Below are 14880 nucleotides of genomic sequence, written 5' to 3'. Positions count from 1 at the left end.
TTGAGCTTAAAACAGAGAAAATGTTAATACAGTGTTACAAGATGAATCCAGTACATAATTATTCTTACCTAATTGGCTGAAAGCTGGCATCCATGCTGAATTAGGCTTTCTTATCCATATGTTCACATAATATACGACTAATAACCTGTCATTATCACCAATATCAAGCACATATTTACTACCATTATGGTTAAAACAAGTTCTGACATAACACTATGAAAAGTTACAAAAAATAAAAATAAATGTGATATGTTCACAATGAAAAAAATAAACAACGGAACACCAGGACAAGGGCAGATGCAAAAATAATGGGGGCATAAAATATAGAAAAGACTGGAGACAGAATGTGCCAGGGAAATTTGAGTGGTTCATATAGTTCAGCACAATACTAAGGAAATATATTTATCAAAGGAATTTCAAGAGTAGAAAAAGGATGATCTATCTAATTGTGTTTCTCTTTACTTAGTAATTAGGCACTGATACAGTACTCTACTGTATAACAATATGGTACAAAATATTTGGAGTGGTGTTACTTAAAATAGTGAGAAAATATATATATATATATATATATATATATATATATATATATATATATATATATATATATATATATATATATATATATATATATATATATATATATATATATATATATATATATATATATATATATATATATATATATATATATATATATATATATATATATATATATATATATATATATATATATATATATATATATATATATATATATATATATATATATATATATATATATATATATATTTTACAATGTTCCTTAAATAACATTACTTTTTGGCTTTAATATGGTGGAGAAAGTCACTATCTGATTCATTAAAGATTTCAGAAATAGCTGTTAAGGCCTTTGTTTTGCATCTACGTCCTGGCCGAGTAGTAGAATATCTGCTGCTTTCACAAGTAGACTCTTCATGAAAGTCTTTGTTTCCTTTAGTACTCTTTTTCTTTCCATTCACCTTTTTATTCTTGATCTTTGTATCTTCAGTACTGCTCAAATCTGAATTTACTCTGTCAATCATCATGCTTTCCTTTTCGTAGCCTTCATATTTCTCTTTTCTCTTCTTACTTGTGGGTGTCGGTGTATCAGGTACGCCTTTTTCTTCACTAGATTTTTCTTGCATCATAGCCAAGTCTTGGTCAGATGAGAGTGTTTCTTGACCTGGTGCTTTTCCTTCTGATGTAGAGGACTTATTTCTGTTTGTACCTAGTGTTTTTCTTTTCTGAATGAAACTAGGGAGCATTTCAACAGCATTGGTGTTTAGGTCAGCACGTATCTTTATTCTATTTCTTTTTTCATTAAATTTTTCTGCTTCCTTGAGGCCCTCTGAATTTATTCTTTCAGTTGGTTGTAGTGATAATAACTGAAGCTGTGCACTGACTTTATTTTGTAACAGAACATTAGAAATTTCAAGTGACTGTTCCGAGTTAAATTTTGCCTTCTTCTGCCCAAGTCTTGTATTGATACACTCAGAGGCATTAGATACATATGTATTTTCATTACTGGCTTGTGGTTCTACACTTTCACAGGACTGGAGAGACATCAATTCAAGATTCATACAAAATTCTTCATCTACTTTGGAAGTGGCATGGACTGGTAGTGATTTCTCTAAATTACGATATTTCTTTCCCCCTTTCTTGTTTGATGTAGTTTTGTATCTAACAGCTTTTTTATCTTTCTGGTCAATGTGTGTATCAACTTCTTTGATCTGAATCTGACATGAAATTTTCTTACTATCAGCTATTGGTTTCTCACTTGGTTCACTATCACGTATCTTATCAGTTGAAGCATTCAGTGTCTGTTCACTGTTGCTTCTACTCACCAACTTTTTACTGCAATTTTGACTTACACTATGGATTTCAGATGTTGATTTTACAAGTTTAGTTGCACTAGTTGGTTCAGGAATTTGACTTGTGAACTGTAAAATTTTTCTTTGAGCTTTTCCAGAATTTTTTTTAGTACTATTTTTTGTTTCAGAACATAGCAAATCATCAGTATGTGGTTCTGGATCTTTCAGTTTTGACTTTGTTCTTTGCTTGATTCCAGCTTCTGAATCTTTAACTTCCTTTCTCTCAATGGAAACATCACTGCAACTTTCTACTGTGTCAGAAGATGCGATGGTAGACTTAGATTTCTTAGTTCTCCCTCTTGATCTAAAGCCTCTTGCTGACTCTAAGAGAATCATATTATTGCTACTTTCATTATGATAAGCATTACTGTCTGTTGGCTTCCTACTTTTTGTTATTTCAATGTCAGAGTTATTAATATGATCTTCAGAATCTTTATGATATAACAGCAGGTCTTTTGTAATTTTCTTTACATTCTTTCTTGCCAATTTTGTTTTTAAAGTGCCCATGTCACAGTTTACTTCTGATGCCTTTACACTTTCAGAGAAGGTTGCCAACTTAGTTTCTCTTGTATTTTGTTTGGTACTGTCTTTGTTTGGATCTACTAAAACAGGTATACCCGTTTTTATGGTCTTTTCACAATTATGGTTAACTTTTTTATTATCCTTCATATTATCTGGCTTGATTTCCTCAAGAATTGGTGCATGATCATATTTGCCCGATTTTAGCTTGCTGTGTTTCACACTTTCCTGCCTGGTATCCCTCTGGGGTTTTTTGTTTTCTTTATGCACTTTTTTATCTTTTGTTACATGCTGAACCTCATCCACCAAACTGCCAATTTCATCTTCCACAAATCTGTGTGTGTTACCGAAGTCTGATTTTGTGGGTTTCTGCAAGTGATCACTGAATGGTTTTGCTTTTTGTTTCTGAAGTGACAACTTTTTGGCAGGTGTGTTTGCATCTTTATTAATGGCTCCAGCAAATTCAGTTTTTATGGAATTTTTTGAGGTTCCTCTAATAACCCCTGAGGAATCTTTTGTTCCTTCTTGAATTTTAGTTTTATTCTTGTCCTTTTTTCTACTTTCTCTTACGGGGAAAATTTCCATTGAATCATCAAAGTCTAACAATGTAAACGTGTCATTAATCCAAGTCAGTTTTTCATTATTCATGCTGGGATTCTGTGGACTCTTTAAATTTTTTGTAGGAGCATCAAGTGCTTCTGAAAATTTTGTAGTAATTTGTTCAACTTTCTTGTTACATTGTTTGCCTGTTGTCTTCGTTTCTTGATGAGAAACCCCAAGATTCTTTTCTTCATTAACACCACGGGTCACTTTACTAGTTTTCTTATTTGCTAATTTCTCTCTCAGTGATACTTTTGTCTTTGTGTTTTGAGTAGCAGTAAGTTTTTCCTGTTCTGGTGAAACACTTACTTCTGTGCCATCAATTTCCATATTTTTTATTTCATTTAGTACTGAAGAAATTCTCAGCTTAGGCTCTCCATGTGAAACAAATAATTGTTTTGTATTAATAGCTTCTACTGATGTATCAATACTATTTTTATCTTGTGTAGAATTATCTTCTGTATCACAGGATTCCAACTGATCCTCCGAAGTTGCCTTAACATCCATGAATCCAACAGGTGGTGTGAGGACACAATCAATGTGTGGAATATTCTGATGAGTTACAGACAAAGCAGCACTTTCATCCAATAATCCTAATTCTGAGTTATCTTTACTTACCAAAATAAATGATTTTTTACTAATATCCTCATCTACCCCCAAATGATCTTCCTGTACTGTCTTGCCTTTCAGTAAACATATTTCTGAATCCTTCTCTTGATAAGCTTCAGAGCTCGAAGTATAATTTCCAAGGTCAATCAAACTGTGTCTAGACACTGGTTCTGAATATCCAGATGCAGAGCTTTCATGCACACTATAATCCACAAGTGTCTTGCAGTAAAACCCTGATAAAGTTCCTGGTAAAGGTTGCTCATACAAAATATCAGTTTTTAGTAAGTCAGGTGAATGTAATGAGATATCAATATTGCACTTGTCTAAAACTGGAGATACTTTTAATTCTTGTTGGGAACTTCCTGTGTTATTTGCTTCAATGAAAACATTAGTGTGATTTTTAATACCCACAGGAGATTCCAAAATTGTAATAGGTAATGTCTGAATATCCTTATATATCACTGGAGGTGAAAATGTACAAGATTCATCTGCAGATGTGAGTATGAAGGTTTGATCTGAACTAACCTGAGGGCTAGAATACACCACAGTAGTATGTTGTACATCTCCCAATTTTAATCCTTTATTTTTAAAATCTGAAAACTGTGATGTTCTTTCATCAACACTGCTTTCTTTTACTTGGGATTTTTCTCTAATTATTACATTACTATTGAATGAAGATTCCAATGAAATTTCATTGGAGGCTGAGGAGGCTTGCTTACTTCTATATTTTTCTGGAGAACAATCTACATCTCCCAATACTGAAGAACCAAGAGTGAAATTCATACAACCATTTTTCTCTGTGCAACAATCAATTTCTGCCAACTTGTTTGGAGTTCTTGAAAGTTGCCGTCCAGAAGGAATAAAATTAGACTCTACATCACTTGTAGGACTCTGTGTTGCTTCTTGTGGAGATTCTTCATCTGACATGGTGCTATCAAGAATCCTCTTATCAGTAGGAGTGAGATATGAATGTGTCCCTTGTTGTGAAGAAAATTCTGAGTCAGACAGTGAGTTATCACAAACCTTATCAGCAGGGGTAAGGAAGGTATTCTTCTTGTCCTCATAAAAGCTCTGGTTTTCCATGTCAGATATGTTAGATGACTTTACTGGGGTTCTAGGGAGCTGTCGACCTGTAAAAGTTTAAGTAATCATTCAACATGACAAGAAGAAATAAAATTTGAAGATACTGTAACTTTTCTATTATCCATAATTAAAAAGTATGACACATGTCACTTTTGTTACTATTATACAGGGGTACGGTATTTAGATTTGGGCTACCCTTGGACAAGTAGGAAAAGTCTCAAGGCAAATTTTTTGGTTAACTTAAATCTACTGTATAAAGAAGTGAGGCACTTCAACCCAAATACCCATCCCATGATTCATAGGTGAATAAATTGGCTTAGTGATTTGTACCTCTAATTAAATCCCCACAATCAGAATGTCTTGCTATGCTCTGGAAATAGAATAGAGATACTGCTGATATAGCCACTCTCCCTATCACACACAGATTTCTCAGGCCTAAAAGAAAAATGTGCTCCCTCGATGTGAATACTGCCAATTTAGGAAAATATCCCTGAATAAATTCCCTTTAAACACCCCCCCCAAAAAAAATCAACATTTCCATTCATTACTTGTCTCCACACCATAACCTAGGAATATTTTGGGAAACCAAGCCAATGTGCCCTTCTGAAATCTGAGACTTTAATGAATTTTCCTCACAACTGACATTAAGTTCTACTTAAGAATCTCACTACTTTGTGATCGTTGTTAGCTAGTTCGTTCCCTACCTTGGCATTACTAATGAGATTTTCTCCGTTAGACAGAACTAAATCTAGTATATTATTACCCCGGGTGGGTTCTGCTATATGTTGACTTAAGAAACAGTTCTGAACTGCTTCAAGAAAATCCTCTGATTCTGAACTACTCATAAGGTTGGTCCAATCTCTTTGACTTAAGTTAAAGTCACCTACTATACAGACTTTGCTATGTCTGGATGCCCTGCATATTTCATCCCAAATAAGTTGCTCCTTAACCCTATCTAGATAAAGTCTATACTGTATATTAGTACTCCTATGAATAATTTTTCCCTACCATCAGTTAATTTTTTCCAAATTGTTTCTGTATTCAGTTCAGGTTTTATTTCCTTATTGATTTCAAACTTCAAATTATCCCTGACATAGATTGCTACCCCACCTCCTTTCCTAAGCTGCCTATCGGTATGGAATAATTTGTAACCCTAAATTTGGCATTGACAGGTAACTCACAGGGTCCTAAGTTTATCCATGTTTCGGAGAATGCTATTACTGTATAATGATTTTATTTCTCATACTGTAGTACTTCTACTGTCTGCATAGCAGACATGTAAGTTAGTCATGATCTCAGTCCTCTCAGTCATGTTCAGGTTTTAACTCCTCTCCTAATTTAGTTTTGTCATCATTTCTAGCACTATTTCTCTGTAACCTCTCACTTTGTTTACCTGCACCCACCGCAGTCTCCTCGACCCCCGTGCTCACATGTTCTCCTAGCAGTTTAAAGACTTTGACATCTTTTGAATTACCCCCTCAAGAGAGGGCAAGAAATATTAGTGCATTTAAATTTATCTTACCTCTGCATAATTATGCACCAGCAACAAGTGTTGTTTGGCTTCATCCAGTAAACAAAGTCTCTGTATTTGGTTCACTGTGGCTTGCATTTCATGATGAGTTTTAGTATATATAAGAATATCTGCTTAGCTAACAGTAATATTGGTGGGGCTGTCTGAGATTGACTTTAATAGTGCATTCATAAGAATACTGAACAAAGTGGGACTACTGTTAGTCCTCCACCTTGGGGATGCCAAGTTGCATATCTTTGACTTCACTTTTGTAACCTTGAAATAGTGCATCAGCCCTTCTGTTGGTGAAGTAACCACTTATCCAGTGTAACAGCCGCCCTCTTATATCCATTTTGGCTAGTTCGTACAATATAAGTTGCCTATTGGCATTATGAAGAAGAGCATTTAGGCCAAAAAATGTGGTGTATCTTTGCCTTTCATCCCCATGCACAGTTAGGAATGTTGCAATGCAATTATGTACACTTTTACCATGGGTGAAGACATTTATGTTAGGGTACATGTGTTCTCTGATTCTGTATAAGAGTTTGCCAAGAGCCATCCTCCCAAAGGTTTTGCACAGGCAACTGTGCACTTTTTGTCTAAAGCATTTATTTGGTAGTCATTGAGTATACTGGCAATGAATCAGAACATGATCCAATCTTATTCCATTATTTCTTATGGCAGAAAATTCCCCCTGTTTCATATGTTAGCTATGAACAGGATGGTAACTCCCCTTATTCCGTTATTTCTTATGGAGAGGAATTCCCTGCTATTACCATAAATGTTTCAGTATTCTTCCCTATTTTTTAGCATGTAATCCTTACAATCAATGGAGACCCCTGTATTATTCAGCATGATTCAAGTCATGTGTAAAAAAGCCAAAACAGTAACAACTAACCTGTTGGTATGAAAGGAATGATGTTTTCTTCAGGGGAAGTACTGGAAGAAGAGGTTTTGGTTTCCAATAGCCACTTCTCTTGAGTAGTAATGTCAATTCTGGAATATAATGTAGGAGTTTCTCTGCATGGGGATACAGACTCCTTGACACATGTGGCACTAGGTTCAAAATTTTCTTGATTTGTAGTTTCTGTGCTCACCTGATGATGCTTTACCTCAGACACCTTGTTTGCTTCTTGTTCTTCTGACTTGACACAAGTAACACCTGGATCAACATTTTCTTGATTTGTGTTTACAGTGGAGACTGTCAGATACTTTACCTTGGGGGCCTTGTTTGCTTGTTCTTTTTTAATCACCTGGAAAAGGAATCTATTAAATACAGATGACCCACAAAATGCATTTGCTGAACAATAAGAATAAATTGATATTAATCTTGAAATTCATTTGCTAATGGAGCCCACTGCAGTAGCTTTGTTATAAAACAGACCAAAATGGGATGTTTAATCTGTTACACCCTAATCCTCAAAGACAGCAGGGAAACAATTTATTGTTGCCTCTAAAAAAATGTTTATTTCCACAGCTAAACACACTTTTTAAAATTAGTATAGAATTCCTAACTAGAAGAAATCTAGTTTATCTGCACACCTAGATATGTAAGTACAGTACAGTATGGAAGCAAAAAACAATGAGTTACTGCATAAAGCAATTTTATAGTTTTAAAAGAAAAATTAAATTCTATTCAGCCCAAGGTGTCCTTCAGTGCAGGTAGTCCACAAGTTAGTAACAGGTTATGTTCCAAAATCATCTTTGTAAGTCCTTCATGTGGAAATTAATTTCTCATAGACACAACGTTACAAGTGGTGGTTAGGTTCCCAATCGAGCTTATAAAAGCCAATTTAACACATGATTATGCCAAAATATTATGTATTTGTCATGAATAATACAGTAGTAGCTAGCAATACATGTAGCACAATAAAACTAAATAGAAAAACAATAAACTATTTGCCCTTTCTTTTATTAATGTTTGGATCGTGGAATGATTCAAACCATAAATATGGTTGATTTTTGTTGGAGTTTAACTTTCTCTCAACACTTATTACAGTACAGTGAACTGTATATATCTTTAAAATTTCTTTCCCACTGTTATATAGTTAAGACTGTGCAGTACAGTATCCAATACAGTAGAACCTAGTTATTTCTAACTCTGGAATTATGAACTTTGCCTAATTTGAACAAATGAAAAATTGCATACCGGTCCTCATTAAGCATCAGGAATGTGTTCCAGAGAAAAGTGACTTATAATGAAACTGTATATAATGAGAAATTTTTCCCTATAAGAATTAATGTAATTAGGGGTATAATATGCATTCCAACAAGTACAGTAATATCCCCTTGAAATCTCAGTAAATCAGCTTACAATGGGATCATTATAACATACTGTAGTGTACAGTATAGTAATTGATATGGAGATACATTTCTAACAGTATTTGTTAGCAGTCAGTGAGGACACATTGTACTACAGTATTACCCCGCCTAACGCGGTTTCACTTAACGCGTTTTATCATATACGCGGTGCCTCGCCAGAGCTGAACTTTCACTTAACACGGATTTTTTCCACATATACGCGGTGAGTGTCCGGCTGGAGATGCTATTTTTAGATTTGCCCCACCCTGCCTGACTGCCTGTTTTAGCTCATAAAATTCATACAAATTACCCGGCCAGAATATAATTTACATTGCTGGAATTCTTATAATTTGGTGATCATTTTGAATATAAACATCATATTTTTGCATTAGACATACAAATTTTAGATAAAAAATTTTCTCAAATTAACTATGTTATCTTTTGTGCAAAATATATGACATTTATATTCAAAATATTCCTGGTCTTACAAGGAATCCAGCAATGTCAATTATATTATCCTAACTTTAGTTTGAGGTATTATTTATTAAAATTTAGTGGTTATCCCACACATCTCCTTGGGACGGTTGGTGGGGGGTGGGGGGGAGGGAGGGACCGACCGACCATCTGTTACCCTGTGAAGAATTATTTTTTTTTTTTATTAACTGAAGATATTTGTTTTAGCTCATAAAATTCATACAAATTACCCGGTCTGAATATAATTTACATTGCTGGAATTCTTATAATTTGATGATCATTTTGAATATAAACATCATATTTTTGCATTAGACATACAAATTTTAGATAAAAAATTTTCCCAAATTAACTATGTTATCTTTTGTGCAAAATATATGACATTTATATTCAAAATATTCCTGGTCTTACAAGGAATCCAGCAATGTCAATTATATTATCCTAACTTTAGTTTGAGGTATTATTTATTAAAATTTAGTGGTTATCCCACACATCTCCTTGGGAGGGTTGGTGGGGGGTGGGGGGGAGGGAGGGACCGACCGACCATCTGTTACCCTGTGAAAATTTTTTTTTTTTTTTATTAACTGAAGATATTTGTTTTAGCTCATAAAATTCATACAAATTACCCGGTCTGAATATAATTTACATTGCTGGAATTCTTATAATTTGATGATCATTTTGAATATAAACATCATATTTTTGCATTAGACATACAAATTTTAGATAAAAATTTTTCTCAAATTAACTATGTTATCTTTTGTGCAAAATATATGACATTTATATTCAAAATATTCCTGGTCTTACAAGGAATCCAGCAATGTCAATTATATTATCCTAACTTTAATCTGAGGTATTATTTAATACTAAATGTTAAAAACCCTGGAAGGGAGGATTGGTGGGGGGTGGGGGGGAGGGTTGGGACTGACCGCACGGTTGGAAGAGGGGGGGAGGCAAGGTTGAGTCCATTATTTGAATGGACATTAACTTGGCGACTGTATTTCTCTATTTCTCTTAAGTATTAATTGTGTGCATGTACCATCATAAAATTAAGATGTTATTTTTACTACAACATAGGTATGTGCCTTCAAAAAGTGGAGTTTGGGGGTCGGGCCGGTTTCTATTGGAATTAATCCCATATGTTCTGTTGTTCACTTAACGCGGATTTCACTTAACACGGGACCCTCTGGGTTCTATTGACCGCGTTAAGTGGGGTACAACTGTACTTCAAAAATGAACAAAAACTGCTATAATAAAACAATAAAAATTATACATAAGTGATCATAAAATACAATACATTAGTAATATCCCCATTAGCCAGAATCTTTATTTCCTGGAACTTTCCATTACCAGGAAAATAACATTTTAACATCTCAAAAATAGCTCTCCATTCCAGGCAATTGCATCACGTGCCAGCACATGCTTGTAAACTACGATTTGCTACTACAGTACTGTAATGAGACTGTATGGGATGCCTATGATTGGCTGATATCTCACAGCATAGCTCCTCAAATCCGAGCATCACAACACTTTTAGTTCATTGTCTGCTGTCATTGTACAGTGCAAGCTTGTTCACTTGCTTATTTTGCATATGATCTGTGTTGTGCAGTGCATTACAGTACTGACATTACTGTACCAGGACACAATCAGCCAAGAATATAGTTAAAGCAGTGTTAAAATACTGATCTGCCTGCATCACAAGCTGAAGTCAACAGCATCTGCTTGTGAGCAAAGTATTATATTTTACGGCATATAAGATGCACCCTCAATTTTAGCAGGTAGTATTTAGGAAATAATTTTTGCGTGTATTTTCCTCCTGTAGCCTTAGTTTTCTTAAAATAATATTAACAGTACCAGCTCATGTGAGGAATAAATAAAAATAATACCAATAAAGAAGTTACAAAAAAAATACCATATTACCAAACCAGTAAATAAAAGCCAGGCGGCTGGACCATTCAGTGCCATGCTTGACCCTACATCACAGCCACGCCTCCCTTCCTTTTCTCCCACAACTCCCGGTAGTAAACACCACACACAATTTTAAAGACTTTGCTTCAGGTGCTTTATTACTTACACAGATTTTGACAAGTATAGTACTTTTGCTCACTATCTTCTACCGATTCAGGTGGTATTACAGAAATTGGGGGACTTTTGAAAGTCCCCGGGAATTCTGGTAGTTCTGATTTTTACCCATACTGAGTGATTGAGGAATGATAATGAGTCTCTACAGAGATAATGAAGAAATGAATGCATCCAATCACTGATAAATACTTCACTGGTTAGATCCTGTCTACTGCTGAAACCCAGGGTACAGTACTTTGTATTTTTATTAACATCGCTCCAGCTGACTTAAATCATATGTGTTGACGCTGACATAGATGCCAGAGATAGTAGAACAATTGTCACAGTACTTCATTTTGTAAAAATAACTCACAGGGCTTTTCATTCACAATGTGAATAGATTGATGTGTTTCTGAACCGAAGATCTCTGATAAATTTAAATACCTCTAATACTTAACAATGGAATAGTGAGCTATAAAAGCCTTTTTCATTTAATTTCTACTGGAAGAATATTGTATTAGAACTTCTAAACAGGGACAAAGAGGATATGAGAACTTGCAAATCAATAACTACTGTAATCTTTATACTTTGGACAAAATGAGTCACTTCTATTGTAGCAAAAGATATTAATACCAATCAAATAAAATTTATTTACTAAAACAAAAACCGACTCCCTCTGAAGTTAAACTTACAATTCTGTTCCTCCTGGCAGCCAATTGCTTGTTGTAACGACCTGTTATCTTGTCGTCAATGGCAGAGATGATCCTTAGTGCTTTTGATTTATCTGTTAAATCTTTTATCTTTGGTGCAAGGTGATCAATCCCCAATAACCGGAGGCACCTAAGGAAGTAAGAAAGTCTGATGTACCCTTTGATTACCCTTACTGTCACCACAGTAGTAACTAGAACTTCTATGTACACAACTGTATTTGACTCACTTAAGAGAACAGCGACAAATAAGTTAAAATAAATTTTTTTTTAAATAATCGTAGTTAATGGTGGTATAACTTAATTTCTGTGTATCTCAATAACCTACCACATGATTATTTTTAATTTGGTGACAAAAGATAGGAAATTTAGTCAAGTTTAAGGATATATTATACCAACTTTCATCGTCATTGACGTTTTGTGGCCATTTTCCCTGCTTGTGTGGCTTAGCCACAATTACCTGATGGCAGCTGTTGGGTAAAATGAGAACAAGATGTCTCACCCCCTACTCACCACCCCAGACCCAGGGCACCAGCCCAGAAAATACAACAGAGACCAGGGGATGGGCACAGATCTGGTTGCTATCCAGGGATGTTGAAGCAAAGCAAAGACTACCTGACTACTGACTACTTTAACTGCTATTAAGCTTTGATGCTCCCATGAGCCAGAGTTTTAGTTTGTTAATAGCACTTGAGAGATGGAGCCGCAACCTTCCACCAGCCGTACACGGAGTGCTTCTCCACCATCTCATCGTCCATCTAAGTGCTTGAAATCCCTCAACCCACAACAGGTTGAGGAACTTGCAGCAATAGATGCAGCTGAGGGCAATAATAGACAACACAGTGAGAGTGAACCAAAAGTTAGTGATGTGGGTGAAGCTTTGTTTTACTAAAATTTGGGTTAAAGTGTAGATTAATGCTGCCAACGATTCTAGCAAGAACACACTGCTCTTTCACCATAATTTTGTTGTTAATTGCTAGTGACAGTGTTCTCTTTTGGGAAAGTGTTTCTTTTTTATAATTTATACCATACCATCGGCATGCCATGGGAGTGGGAGTGCCTAGTGCACGGGTCGTCTGAATAGCATTACCATGCTATATAATACATGACCCAACTCTGAAAAAATTGCACTTCCCCAATAGGGAAATACATTACGTTAGGCTAAATAGGGAAAAGTTAAATACTGTAATTATATAACCACTCAGGGGTGGTCGGGGAGCTCTCCCCGCTAGGAGGTTAGGTTAGGTTAAGGTAAATAAGGAAAACATTAGTTTCTCGTTTTTCCCCAGAAAAAAAAATTCTCCAATAAAAAAGCAGTGAAATTCATGCAGGAAAAAAATGTTCTTGCTGGCATAAAAATAAATAAATAAAAAATTATTCTAATACCAAAACCTGAGAACAGCCAATGGACGAATATTTACCAAAAAAAGGTGTTGCCTCTTAAAATATTTATTATAATGATAAGAAATTCTGTGGAAAAAATTAATTAAATCAAACAACTACTGGTGGTACAGTAGTACTGTTCTCAGAAATTACCGCATTTACTAAACCACATTTACCGTATTACAGAATGGATATAGAATCCTTGGAAAGAATTCAGAGGAGAATGACAAGGCTAATCCCGGGCATTAGGAACCTTGAGTACAGAGACAGGTTAAATCATTTTAATTTGCACTCCCTCGAGAGACGTAGAGTGAGGGGCGATATGATCGAGGTGTATAAATGGAAATCAGGGTTGATCAAAGGGGACATTACAAAGGTACTCAAACTATCCAACCAGGAGCGAACTCGTAACAATGGTTTTAAATTAGACAAATTCAGATTCAGGCGCAAAATAAGTAAAAATTGGTTTGGAAATAGAGTAGTGGACGAGTGGAACATGTTACCAAATATCATCATTAACTCGAATATGCTGGATAGCTTAAAACAGGCTGGATGGATATATGAGCAATAGGGGTTGGGTATGGGACTGCCCAGTATGGGCCAATAGGCCCGCTGCAGTTTCCTCCATTCTTATGTTCTTATATTATAAACTGAACATTAAAACAGATCTAACAGTACAAATTTCCAAACTCAATTTACACTATTTTTCTTAGTGGCTAGAAAGTATTGTTATTATACAGATTTAGGTAGAGTGTTGCATAATTTAATAGCATCACTTTACTATGAGCTGTAATATCAACGACCCCTTAGTTTGCTCTTATGTTATGTACTTCATTATTATAACTTACTTTTGTATGTGAACAAAACACTGGTGTGAGGTGGAGCTGGCTGGATCACCATCATAGTCAAATGTCGAGTCGTACACACTTAACAGCCTCTGGTAGACTTTAAGTAAACTCGGGGCATTCCAGTCTGCTGCATGTTGGTCAAAATTCGAGAAGAGATAATTATGATTTAACAAAAGTATGACATCTTGTTCCACCGCCATCACCTCAGCTGCTCCTCCAATGTTTTGAAATTGTCGTCACCGAGGAATGTTTGTTGACGGCTGTTCATTGGTCGACCACACATGAAAACTGAACACTGATTGGTTGAAGATCCTAAGCCTCATAGTATTTAAGGGCTGCTTTTTAAAAACGAGTTAGTCATCCTGTAATTTGTTTAAACTACTATAAATTAATAATAAAATATCCTATTATTATTTATGTTTCTATACCTCTACATTATTTATTTTAGTTCAGAAAAATATTTTAATAGAACACCGGACGAGAATCCAGAATCCGGATTCGGATCTATGTAAAACTGGTGTTGTCACTCGTTATCGTCTACTTCAGTCTTTCCACCTAGGATCACTATTTCGAATTAGGTTATCTGAAATAATATTTCCGAATGAAGAATGAATAACGAATGTTGTATACAAAAAACTTACTTTGAGAACGATATGGATTTCCTGGATTTTCTGAACCCCAGACGAAGTTCCATGTGAACAGTAACACGACATGATTTATATCTATTTTTTACTTTTATCCTTTTCACCACTGATCGGCTCGTTAAACGCTTGGGCGATCGGTCACGTAGCTGTTATGCACTATTGGCAAGTGCTCCTGAATGCACCTGAACCTGCTCCAGTGTTGGTAAAGTCTGGTCTTGAAAGAGCTCACACTCGGTGCCGTTACAAAACTTTCTGGCA

At 35.2% G+C, this 14880-nt stretch overlaps 1 protein-coding gene across 1 annotated transcript; it reads right to left on the bottom strand.

Moving 5' to 3' along the window:
* Positions 1–802: 802 nt before the first annotated feature.
* LOC121875793 lies at positions 803–14252 on the bottom strand. Its single transcript, XM_042380499.1, has 4 exons — positions 13979–14252; positions 11733–11880; positions 7109–7463; positions 803–4747 (listed from the first exon to the last, which is right to left on the bottom strand). The coding sequence occupies exons 1-4, from the start codon at positions 14176–14178 to the stop codon at positions 813–815; spliced, it is 4638 nt and encodes a 1545-aa protein (XP_042236433.1). The 5' UTR covers positions 14179–14252; the 3' UTR covers positions 803–812.
* Between the last annotated feature and the right edge of the window lie 628 nt (positions 14253–14880).

This window comes from Homarus americanus, unplaced genomic scaffold (genome assembly GCF_018991925.1).
Source record: "Homarus americanus isolate GMGI-L3 unplaced genomic scaffold, GMGI_Hamer_2.0 scaffold21048, whole genome shotgun sequence".
Lineage (NCBI taxonomy): Eukaryota > Metazoa > Arthropoda > Malacostraca > Decapoda > Nephropidae > Homarus > Homarus americanus.
The sequence above is the reverse complement of the archived record's forward strand: the minus strand, read 5'-3'. Positions and strand labels throughout refer to the sequence as shown.